Consider the following 12,328-nt stretch of genomic DNA (forward strand, 5'->3'; position numbering starts at 1 on the left):
TTGATTCAATTCAGTTTAATGTTGATTCAGTTTAGTTCAGTATTGGTTCAGTTTAGTTTAATGTTTATTCAGTTCAGTTCGGTATTGATTGAGTTCAGTTCACTGTTGATTCAGTTCATTTCAATGTGGATTCAGTTCAGTTTAATGTTGATTCAGTTTAGTTCAGTATTGATTCAATTCAGTTCAGTGTTGATTCAATTTAGTTTAGCTTTGATTCAGTTCAGTTTAATGTTGATTCAGATCAGTTCACTGTTGGTTCAGTTCATTTCAATGTGGATTCAGCTCAGTTTAATGTTGATTTAGTCAGTTTAATGTTGATTCAGTTTAGTTCAATGTGGATTCAGTTCAGTTTAATGTTGATTCAGTTTACTTCAGTATTGATTCAATTCAGTTCAGTGTTGATTCAATTTAGTTTAGCTTTGATTCAGTTCAGTTTAATGTTGATTCAGTTCATTTCAGTGTGGATTTAATTCAGTTTAATGTTGACTCAGTTTAATTTTGTATTGGTTTAGTTCAGTTGAATGTTGATTCAGTTTAGTTCAGTGTTGATTCAGTTCAATTTAATGTTGATTCAGTTTAGTTCAGTGTTGATTCAGATCAGTTCACTGTTGATTCAGTTCATTTCAGTGTGGATTTAATTCAATTTAATGTTGACTCAGTTTAATTTTGTATTGTTTCAGTTCAGTTGAATGTTGATTCAGTTTAGTTCAGTGTTGATTCAATTCAGTTTAATGTTGATTCAGTTTAGTTCAGTATTGGTTCAGTTTAGTTTAATGTTTATTCAGTTCAGTTCGGTATTGATTGAGTTCAGTTCACTGTTGATTCAGTTAATTTCAATGTGGATTCAGTTCAGTTTAATGTTGATTCAGTTTAGTTCAGTATTGATTCAATTCAGTTCAGTGTTGATTCAATTTAGTTTAGCTTTGATTCAGTTCAGTTTAATGTTGATTCAGATCAGTTCACTGTTGGTTCAGTTCATTTCAATGTGGATTCAGCTCAGTTTAATGTTGATTTAGTCAGTTTAATGTTGATTCAGTTTAGTTCAATGTGGATTCAGTTCAGTTTAATGTTGATTCAGTTTACTTCAGTATTGATTCAATTCAGTTCAGTGTTGATTCAATTTAGTTTAGCTTTGATTCAGTTCAGTTTAATGTTGATTCAGTTCATTTCAGTGTGGATTTAATTCAGTTTAATGTTGACTCAGTTTAATTTTGTATTGGTTTAGTTCAGTTGAATGTTGATTCAGTTTAGTTCAGTGTTGATTCAGTTCAATTTAATGTTGATTCAGTTTAGTTCAGTGTTGATTCAGATCAGTTCACTGTTGATTCAGTTCATTTCAGTGTGGATTTAATTCAATTTAATGTTGACTCAGTTTAATTTTGTATTGTTTCAGTTCAGTTGAATGTTGATTCAGTTTAGTTCAGTGCTGATTCAGTTCAGTTGAATGTTGATTCAGTTTAGTTCAGTGTTGATTCATTTCAGTTTATTGTTGATTTAGTCAGTTTTAATATTAATTCAGTTCTGTTTAATGTTGATTCTGTTTAGTTCAGTGTTCAGTGGATTCAGTTCAGTTGACTGTTGATTAAGTTCTTTTTAGTGTGGATTTGATTCAGGTTAATGTTGATTTAGTACAGTTTGGTATTGATTCAGTTCAGTTTAATGTTGATTCAGTTCAGTTCACTATTGATTTTGTTGTTGATTCAGTTTAGTTCACTGTTGATGATTATGTTCAGAGTTAATTCAATTAATTCAATTAATTTTATTATAGATTCAGTTGAGTTTCAGTTTTGATTCAGAATGGTTTAATGTTGAGTCAGTTCAGTTCACTATTGATTCAGTTGAGTTTAATGCTGATTCAGTTCATCTCAGTGTGGATTCAGTTGAGTTTAACATTTATTTAGCCAGTTTAATGTTGATTCAGTTCAGTTCACTATTGATTTTATTGTTGATTTATCAGTTTTGATTCAGAATGGTTTAATGTTGATTCAGTTCAATTCACAATTGATTCAGTTCAGTTTAATGTTGATTCAATTCAGTCCAATATTGATTCAGAATGGTTTAATGTTGATTCAGTTCAGTTCACTATTGATTCAGTTCAGTTTAATGTTGATTCACTTCAGTTCAGCATTAATTCAATTCAGTTTATTGTTGATTCAGTTAAGTTCACGATTGATTCAGTTCATTTTAATGTTGATTCAATTCAGTTCAATGTTAATTAAATTCAGTTTAATGTTGATTCACTTTAGTTCAGTGTTGCTTGAGTCAATTCGCTCAGTGCAATGTTGATTTAGTTCAGTTAAGTGTCGATTCAGTTCAGATTAATGTTGATTTTCTTGAAGCACTTATATGATTGTTCTGTAAATATGTATTACTTGATCTCTACTTTTCTAGGTATTACATTTGTTTTATTCTAGCGTGTTTAATGTGAAAGTTACTGCTTTTAGGTCATATAAAATTAAGTTGAGAGATATAAATTTGAAATTATGAGAAAAGTCAAAACTATGAGATAAAAGGGCTAGTTATATCATAATGTTTTCAAATGAATCTAAAATTATGACTCAGTATGTCAGTTGACTTTTAAAGTCATAATTTCATTTTTTATATCATAATCTCATAAGTATGCCATAATTTAGACTTTTCTTCTCATAATTGTTGCTTACCAAAACGATTCATAATGATCATAATGATGTTTTGATGAGCTCATCTTGTTCCCTTTGAACAAACTCACAGTCCTGATGTTCCTCCTGAACAATCACGTTTCCTCTTTCTTACAGCTCCCTCAACGACAAAACCTCGACGTGATTCCCGTCTTATTTCCTCTGAGCACGGGCCGGTGATCCGTGATATTCAGCACAGAGTTATTTGGGTTTGTCAGTGCTCTGGTTAGCTCTGTGTGCGCTGTCACTTAAGCAGACGATCAGCAGAGACAGCAGAGGTTCAGCGGGCCCGTCCCAGCGGAGGACAGCGGGACAGAATGAAGGCCCGGCGAATGAGAGACGACAGATCATTCAGCCCGAACCAATGGACTGTCTGAACGAGAACGGCCAATTCTCAGGAGGAAAACAGGGAGGGCTCCTCTGAAAAAACACTGGAGTAATTCCATTCAGCTCTTTGATTAATGACAACACTGAGAAAATCAGCATTTTTGCTCTCTCTCACTTCCAGTAATCATTCTTGAAACTAGATTTAGATTTTATTTTTACATTCGTAAGAGCAATTTTTATAATTCTAAGATCATTTTATGTTGATTCAGTTTAGTTCAATATTGATTCAGTTCAGTTTAATGTTGATTCAGCTCAGTTTAGTGTTGATTGAATTTATTTTAATATTGATTCAGTTCAGTGTTGATCCAGTTGAGTTTAATGTTGATTAAATTAATTTAATGTTGATTCAGTTCAGTACAATGCTGATTTAGTTCATTTCACTGATTCTGTTCAGTTTTTTGTTGATTTAGTCCGTTTAATGTTGATTCAGTTTAGCACAATGTTGATTCAGTTCAGTTCACTGTGGATTCAGTTCAGTTTAATGTTGATTGAATTAATTTAATGTTGATTCAGGTCAGTTTATTGTTGATTCAGGTCACTGATTCAGTTCAGTTTAATGTTGATTCATTTCAATTTAATGTTAATTCAGTTCAGTTTAATGTTGATTCATTTCAGTTTAATTTTGATTTAGTTCAGTTTAATGTTTATTCAGTTCAGTTCAATGTTGATTCATTTCAGTTTGTTGTTGATTCATTTCAGTTTAATGTTGATTTGGTTCAGTTCAATGTTGATTCAGTTCAGTTTAATATTGATTTAGTTCAGTTTTCAGGAGGAATTTCAGGAGTTCCATTCAGCTCTTTGATTATTGACAACACTGAGAAAATCAGCATTTTTGCTCACTTCTAGCAATCATCCTTGAGTTAAAAATTTTAAGTTAAAATTTTTACATTCTTAAGATCTTTTTTATAATTCTGAGATAAAAGTAGAAATTCCGAGACAGAAAAGCAAAAAAGTCTATTTTTGTCATTACGCTGAGATTTTTAGATTTATTGCATAAATTGGCTTAGTTTAATTATTTTGAATCTGTAGGGCATATTTGTTAATTCTGGTGGCATTTTTGCCACAAGTCCCCATTATTTCGACCCCGATTCAAACTCATCAGACTTTTTATGCCCGTCGGTCTCTTTGTCTTTAACAAGCCGGACGTCCACGACACGACAGCCTTTACTCACAATTACTGATGAACAATCATTGCATGTTTCTGCCTCTCATCTCACTGAAACAATTTGCTTCTCGTTTGGGTGTAAATCTGTTTTTAAATATGATAAACTCTTCATTGAACACGACGCTGCCCACAGCAGGAGACGCCGCAACAAATGCCTCCGCTTATACACTGTGTGTGTGTGTGTGTGTGTGTGTGTGTGTGTGTGTGTGTGTGTGTGTGTGTGTGTGAGGGGGTGAAATGATCGTTTGGCTGTTTGGGTGAAATTACCCTCATCACTCATAAAGAGATACACAGCTGCCTGCGGGAGAGAGAGAGAGAAAGAGAGAGAGAGAGAGAGAGAGAGAGAGAGTCAGAGAGAGTAATGATACTATTTGTGTTAAAAAGACAAAATGGCAAAGTATGAATACATAATAGACAGGGATGGTAACAGTGAGAGCTGTAAATTGATAACACTATATTCCTTCTAGCAGCATCATATAATGAAGTGTTTTAGAACTAGACAGTGATTTCAGGATCATTTTGATTTTTTTTAGATTTAGTAGTTTAACCTCTTAAGGCAAAGCACTGCAGGTGAATAGGGTAAAAAAAAAAATGAACGAATAGTTATGACCTCACTTACCAAGTTAATTATTACATTGATAATTGGAAACAAAAAAAAATGTATTACAAGTTTTCTAAAATGTTAGGTTTAAATATGCAAATGAGCCATTATTTAATGAAATATGCACTAATTTGCATACATTTCTAGTACAAAAATCTAAACACTGGATGAAGGCAGTTTAACTTTTTATCTAATAATTATGACTGATTTTATCTAAGTATGACTTACTATGTTCATTTCAATGTGTCATAATTTTGACATACTAAGAGATAAAAAGGTGCAATTATGACATATCAAGTCAAAACTGTGATTTTAAAGGTTAAAATTGACATACTAAGTATCCAAATTATTATCTGAATTATTATGAGATTAATGTTGCCTTTTTATCTAAACATTTTGACTTACAAAAGTATGATTTTTTTCATGATTTTTCAACTAATTTCTGCCAATGGGAATCAGACAATTCTTGTACAACTGTGTTTTAGTGGCATGTTAAAAAAAATGTCTCATTGTAATCGAAAAGACTTCACATGAATACAGTGATCTGTCCCACCACATTAAACTAAGCATTTAATTCTTGAATTTTTTTTTTTGTAAAATATTTCAACTTTATTTTTTAAAATTTCAACTTTATTCTTGAAACATTTTAACACTATTCTGCTGTAGTTTGCAGTTTATATTTGAAATATTTTGACTTTATTCTCATAATTTCGCTTTATTTTCAAAACATTTAGACTTTATTCTTAAAACATTTCAACTTTATTCTTGAAACATTTTAACTTTATTCTCATAATTTAAATTTTAAATCTTGTAATTTTGACTTTATTCTCAAAATTTCGACTTTATTCTTGAAACATTTTGACTTTATTCTCATAATTTAAATTTTAAATCTTGTAATTTTGACTTTATTCTCAAAATTTCGACTTTATTCTTGAAACATTTTGACTTTATTCTCATAATTTTGACTTTATTCTTAAAACATTTTCTCGTAATTTCGACTTTATTCCCTGAATTTCAATTTTAATTCTCGGAATTTTGACTTTATTCTCATAATTTCACTTTAATTTTAATTTTAATCTCATAATTTTCATTTCGAAACCCTCAAAATGTTGAGTTTATTCTCAAAAATTTTCTTTTCAAAATGTCAACTTTAATTCTCGTTTATTCTCAGTTTTATTCACATAATTTCAACTTTATTCTCGAAACATTTTCTTGAAATTTTGGCTTTATTCTCAGAATTTCACCTTCACTTTCAAAACATTTTGACTTTATTCTCAAAACATTCCAACTTTATTCTCACAATTTCAATCTTTTTCTCATAATTTTCATTAAATTTTAATTTTAATTCTCATAATTCCAACTTTATTCTCGAAATATTTTCGTGTAATTTCAATTTTAATTCTCTTATTTTTTTACTTTAATTCTCGTAATTTCGACTTTAATTCTCGTAATTTCAACTTTATTTTCAAAATATTTAGATTTTATTCTCATAATTTATTCTCATAATTTCAATTTTATTCTCATAATTTTGATTTGATTTAAATTTAATCTTAATTTTGACTTTATTCTTATCATTTCAACTTTAATTCTCGTAATTTCGACTTTAATTCTCATAATTTTGACTTTATTCATAAACATTGCGACTTTAATTCTCGCAATTTTAAGTTCAGTCAACTCGAAAAAAGTTTAGTCAACTTGAAATGTTAAGTTCAACAAATACTTTTTTTTGTTAAGGTTGTATCTTAGTACAACGTAACATTTCAAGTTAAATAAACTTATTTGAGTTGACTGAACAAATTTTGTTTTTTTGTTTTTTTACAGTGTAGTTGCAAAGATAAGGTTCATATAAAGCTCATCCAATCAGAACTGTTTTGTTAAGCACATTTCATAGCATTTTTAAGCATTCCTGTAGCATGGCGCTAGCAACACCAATGTCAAGGGTTCGATTCCCAGGGAATGCAGTGTAAGTCGCTTTGGATAAAAGCATTGCAAAATGCTTGAATGTGAATGTCATGGACAGTAGTGCTTCAAAGCGCTTTACACCAGAATGAAAAATGAAAAACAGATTAAAAAAAAATCATGTTAAGCTCGTTTAGATCATAGGTTAATTAAAAAGGGATTAAATGGCGGGATAAAAAGGGAAGGAAAGGATAGATGTTGCCAAATAACTCATGTGTGCACAGGTGATAAAAATCCATTTTGCATTTTATCCTCGAGTGAAGAGACATCGATGAACGGCCAGCTCTCTCCGTCCCAAGATTCCTCCTGTATAAAGACCATTAACATCACATTATGCAAATGGAAATGGCCAAATGCATGTCGAGGGGTAAAGGCCGAGCGCAGCACATTTAGCAGTCTGACTTTCCTCTGCCCTGTGAAGGGTGTTTTCAATTAGATTGCAGCTAATTTCATTCACACCTTCATTCACCTGCTGGAAATGCGTCCTTCTGAGCCCCAGTGGCTCTGTGTTCCAGAACTATGCTTTAATTGTCAGCGTTCCTACAGTCCCCGCACCGGACGTCCTTTAAACGGATCAGCAAAGTTGCTTTAGAGCTGCTGGCTTCGTTTTTAAAGCTACAGGACCTTCTGCAGAGTTTATCAGGAGAGTCGCTTTATATTAAAACATGATGGGACTTTCAAACATGTCCAGGTCAAAAGAAATTTATAAAATTGATTTTATGCCCAGATAGCATTAGATGTAAGTTAAGTGTCTACTTTTACATTTTTGGAGAATAAAATGTCAAAATTTAGTAGAAATAATGTTACATTGTTATTCAGTGTGACACAATATTTATGTAAAAATCTAAACAACATGCTTATTCTGACTTGTAAATATTAAACTATATAAAATACATTTTTGTGTTTCAAATGAGTAAAAAATTATTACTGACAAATAGGCAAAACCCAAACCTAAAAATATAGAATTACAACTAATTAGTATTTGGGGTGCAAGTATTTCATCTTTTAATATGTCATAAATTATTTTTTGTTGTAAATATGCCTGACAAGATTGTTACACTGAATGACATTTTAGTGGCTGTCTTCTGTAAATTAGGGAAAAATGTGTGATATTTATTTTTTGCTCAGAAAACCAAAAACAAAAATGCAATTAAATTAAACAGAAAACTTTTTAAATATTTTTTGAAATGCAACAACAATTTAAAGCAGTATTACACTTATTGTTTTTAATGTTTGAACCCTTTTTCGTCTCTGACCCATGTATGTATGTTTGAAATCATACTGGAACAAGTTTTAATCTATTTCTTTTGCATGTTATAATTGATTTTTTTTTTTCAATCAAGTATATACAGTATAGAGAGAGAGAGAAAGGAGTAACATGCACAATAATAGAAATATGTTTACGTTTAATATAAAATAAATGAATGTATTAAAAAATGTGTGTGTATTTACAAGTATGACGATAAGTTACGAGTTTTAAAATGTATTTAAAAATAAAACAAAATAATGGGACTTTTATTGAAAATGTATAAATATGTCAAATATTAAAATCAAATATTAATATATTGTCAAGTTTATATATATATATAGAGAGAGAGAGAGAGAGAGAGAAATAACATGTACAATCATAGAAATATATTTAGATTTAATAGAAAATCATGCATGTGTGTGTATTTTTACTTTTTTTTTTTAAATAACATTAAAATATTATGCCACTTTTAATAGAAAATTATATCACAGATTCATATATATATATATATATATATATATATATATGATTATATGTGACCCTGGACCACAAAACCAGTCATAAGAGTCAATTTATTTGAAACTGAGATTTATAAACTGAATAAATAAGCTTTCCATTAATGTATGGTTTGTTAGGATAGGACAATATTTGGCTGATATGCAACTATTTGAAAATCTGGAATCTGAGGATGCAAAAAATCTAAATATATATATAATAAATATTGAGAAAATAACCTTTAAAGTTGTCCAAATGAAGTTCTTTGCAATGCATATTACTAAAGCAAAATTACATTTTGGCATATTTACAATAAGAATTAATATACTATTTATATCAATGGATAAAATTAAGTTTAGAAACTAAATAAAATATTAAACAACTGTACATCGGTGGATGTTTCTCAGGAGAAGAAGGTGCATTTGTGATTAAACATAGTGCATATGCCCATTTTCAACAGAAGACACAATTTCGCATCCTGAAAGACCCCCTATAGAAGTTTAATTACTAATATTGTTTATTTGAGATTTGAGGTTGCTGTTGCTTTAAGAAGGCTGACCCTCTCTCTCTGTCTTTCTCTCTCTCTCTCTCTCTCTCTCTCTCTCTCTCTCTCTCTCTCTCTCTCTCTCTCTCGTTCACCCCCCACCAGCATTTACGAGGCAGCACGAGTGTCGGGCGAGAAACAGAGAGATTCCAGCTCCGCCGGCACATGGAGGAAGACAAGAAAAGGACAGCGAAAGAGAGGGAGATGCACTCCAGTGACTACATCCGCAAAGTTGAAAGGACAACGGGAGAAAACAGAGGTCTGGAAAACCCAAGAGAAGAGCTGGATCTGCAACTGGATCGTCCTGCAGAAGTACAGTAAGTGTGCTGTCCAAAACCCAAAACACCTTGGAGGAATTGCCACTTCATTTCCAGAAGTTCAAATCTAGGAGAAAGTTTACCAGAATGATTAGATTGTGTGTTTTTTTAAAGACACGTGGGTAAGCTTTGCATTTCAAGCAAGACATTTTTGGTTTATTATCTTGTGAATGAATCCATGAAGTCATGAGTTTCATTTCCGTGTGCCTCTGGTTCGAGCGATTCATCCGCAGGACACTAATCACGGAGAATATTAAGAAATTGCTTGTAATTTGAGTGTTTAAGATGAAGGAATGATTTGAAATCACTATCAAACGTCCTCCCATGGAGCTCAATGCCAGTCAGGACCCCCGTCTGTCCGTTCCGGGTCAGACCACAAGCGTCTCCGCCTCGTCACCTTTGCTTAAACAAACTCACGCGGGTGGGTTTAAGAAAGTGTGTCGGATCGAAGAGGAAAGCACGTGTCCGTTTCCCGGCCTGCCGGCAGGTGTGCTGGAGATGAGGGTGAAGGAGGGCAGCAAAATTCGCAATCTCATGGGTTTCGCCATGGCACGCATGCTGGACGAACCCGGGGACGTCGGTCAAACCGGACTGAGACAGGTGGTGTTCAGCGGGTCCGGACGAGCCGTGACTAAAACCATCACGTGCGCCGAGATCATGAAACGAAAGATCGGAGGCCTCCATCAGATGACCAAACTGCAGTACAAGGGCCTGCGAGAGGTTTGGGAGAGTCAGGAAGGAGGCGATTCGGAGGTGACCGTCCACCGGACGCTTCCGTCCATCAGCATCCTGCTCTCCAAAGACCCTCTGGACCCAATGGAACCGGGTTACCAGCCTCCGGAGAACGGCTTGTGGGAGGAGAGGAATGGAGGAGAAGCTTTGCAGACGGCGGAGAAACGATCTGTAGACTCCTCTGAGACTCTGACGGAGCCGCAGGCGAAGAGGGTCTGTCTCTGAGGATCATGAGTGTGTTAAAGATTATCTTTTCTGCTTAAACTCTCTGAGAACCTGTTTTGAAAGCTGAATGATGACTGTGTTAGTTCATAACCAACTTGCAAAAACACATGCACAGTCTTGATTTAGGAGTTTAAATCCATTTTGAGCATGCAACATCACTAATTTAATACTTGGATACAACCAGATGAGCATTCCCTGAAAATGCATGAACTGGTTAAAAAATGGATAAATGCATACATTTAGGAATCACTGCTTTTCAGGAATCGCTTTTTCTTTGGTGGATCCATGCAAACATCTCAGATAGACATCAGAGTGAGATGGAGATGATTTCGGATGCTTCATGATGGCTTGTGCTGCCGGAAAGATGTGTTGTTTTATTAGAGAGATGATAAAGATCATGTTTGTGTTTCATAACCAATCCACAAATAAACATACACATCACAGTCTTGATTTGAGTTCAAATCTTGAATTTTTTTTTTTTTTTTTTTTTTTTGTGCACGCAACTGCAGTAATTTAATTCATTGTCTTCAGTATAATCTGACATGCATTTCTAGGGAATGCACAAGTTGACTAAAAACTGGAATGCATATATTTGCTGAATGCATAAATGTAATGTAAATGCATTACATATGAATTTAAATATATAGCAAAAAAAATAATGCAATTAATGCATTAATTATGCATTTAGGACTAAAAATACTGGTATTACTGGTGCAGAGACCAGCGGGTTTTGATGTGTAGGTAATTTCTTATAAAGTATTCATAAAATATTAATGAAAAACTACTGGCTTTAGTGTAGTTCAGATTTTGATATGGAGCCAATTTTCTGACCCTGAACCATGGTGGAAACTGGTCCAGATTCATGCAAATATTTCAGATGGACATCAAAGTGAGATCGAGATGATTTCAGATGCTTCATGATGGCTGGAAAGATGCTGCGTTTTTTGTTAGAGAGAAGATAAAGATTGTGCTAAGATGCAGAGTCTTGATTTGAGTGTGAATCTTGATTTTGAGCATGCAACATCACTAATTTAATTCACTTAGTCGGACGTGCATTTTCAGAGAATAAATCCATACATCTGCTAAATGCGTAAATGTATTTTAAAGTGCAATTTAAGCTTTATTCCAAAATATGGCAAGCAAAATGTGTGGTTCAAGTTTTAATGTCCACGTCCACAGTCTTGATTTAGGAGTTTAAACCCATTTTGAGCATGCAACATCACTAATTGAATACTTGGATACAACCAGATGTTCCCTGGAAATACGTGAACTGGTTAAAAAACTGTATGAATGCATACATTTGCTAAATGCATACTTGTAATTTAAAGTGCAATTTAAAAAAACAAGCTGGTTTTAGTGTGGTTCAGGTTTCACTTTTCAGGAATCGCTTTTTTTTTCCTTTAGTAGATCCATCTCAGATGGTCATCAGAGTGAGATTGTGATTATTTCAGATGCTTCTTGATGGCTTGCGCTGCTGGAAAGATGTTGTGTTGTTTAATTAGAGAGACAATAAAGATTGTGTTAAGATGGAGTTTGTGTTTCGTAATCAGTCCACAAAAAACATGCGCATCACAGTCATGATTTGAGTGTAAATCTCGATTTTGAGCATGCAGCATCACTAACTTAAGATAGTGATATAATCAGAGCTGCATTTCCATGGAATGCATGAGCTGAGTAAAAACTGGAGTGCACTTGAATAAATGCATACATTTGCTAAATGCATAAAGTGCAATTTAAACATTATTTAAATAAGTCACACAAAAAAGTATATTAATGTACTAAAAGTACTGGTATTACTGGGGCAGAGACCAGCAGGTTTCAAAGTGGAGCCAATTTCCCAACCTAAAGTCACTTTTGCTTTGATGGAAACTGGTCCATGCAAACATTTCAGATGGACATCAAAATCAGATAGAGATGATTTCAGATGCTTTAAAATACTAATTTCCAGGAAATGCATGACTGAAATTTAGCTGACTAAAAAATGAAATGCAGTTGGA

At 33.0% G+C, this 12,328-nt stretch overlaps 1 protein-coding gene across 1 annotated transcript; it reads left to right on the forward strand.

Annotated features, from left to right (window-relative positions):
* The first annotated feature begins 9,230 nt into the window (after window positions 1-9,230).
* LOC141346031 (ribonuclease P protein subunit p25-like protein) lies at window positions 9,231-10,746 on the forward strand. The gene has a single exon (XM_073850950.1). It carries the CDS (start codon window positions 9,699-9,701, stop codon window positions 10,329-10,331), a length of 633 nt encoding a protein of 210 aa, XP_073707051.1. The 5' UTR covers window positions 9,231-9,698; the 3' UTR covers window positions 10,332-10,746.
* The last annotated feature ends 1,582 nt before the right edge of the window (window positions 10,747-12,328 follow it).

This window comes from Garra rufa, chromosome 11 (genome assembly GCF_049309525.1).
Source record: "Garra rufa chromosome 11, GarRuf1.0, whole genome shotgun sequence".
NCBI lineage: Eukaryota > Metazoa > Chordata > Actinopteri > Cypriniformes > Cyprinidae > Garra > Garra rufa.

Bases quoted from the DNA above. Each gene is read 5' to 3' on its own strand.
- LOC141346031 (XM_073850950.1), top strand. From the start codon at position 9,699: ATGGAGCTCAATGCCAGTCAGGACCCCCGTCTGTCCGTTCCGGGTCAG.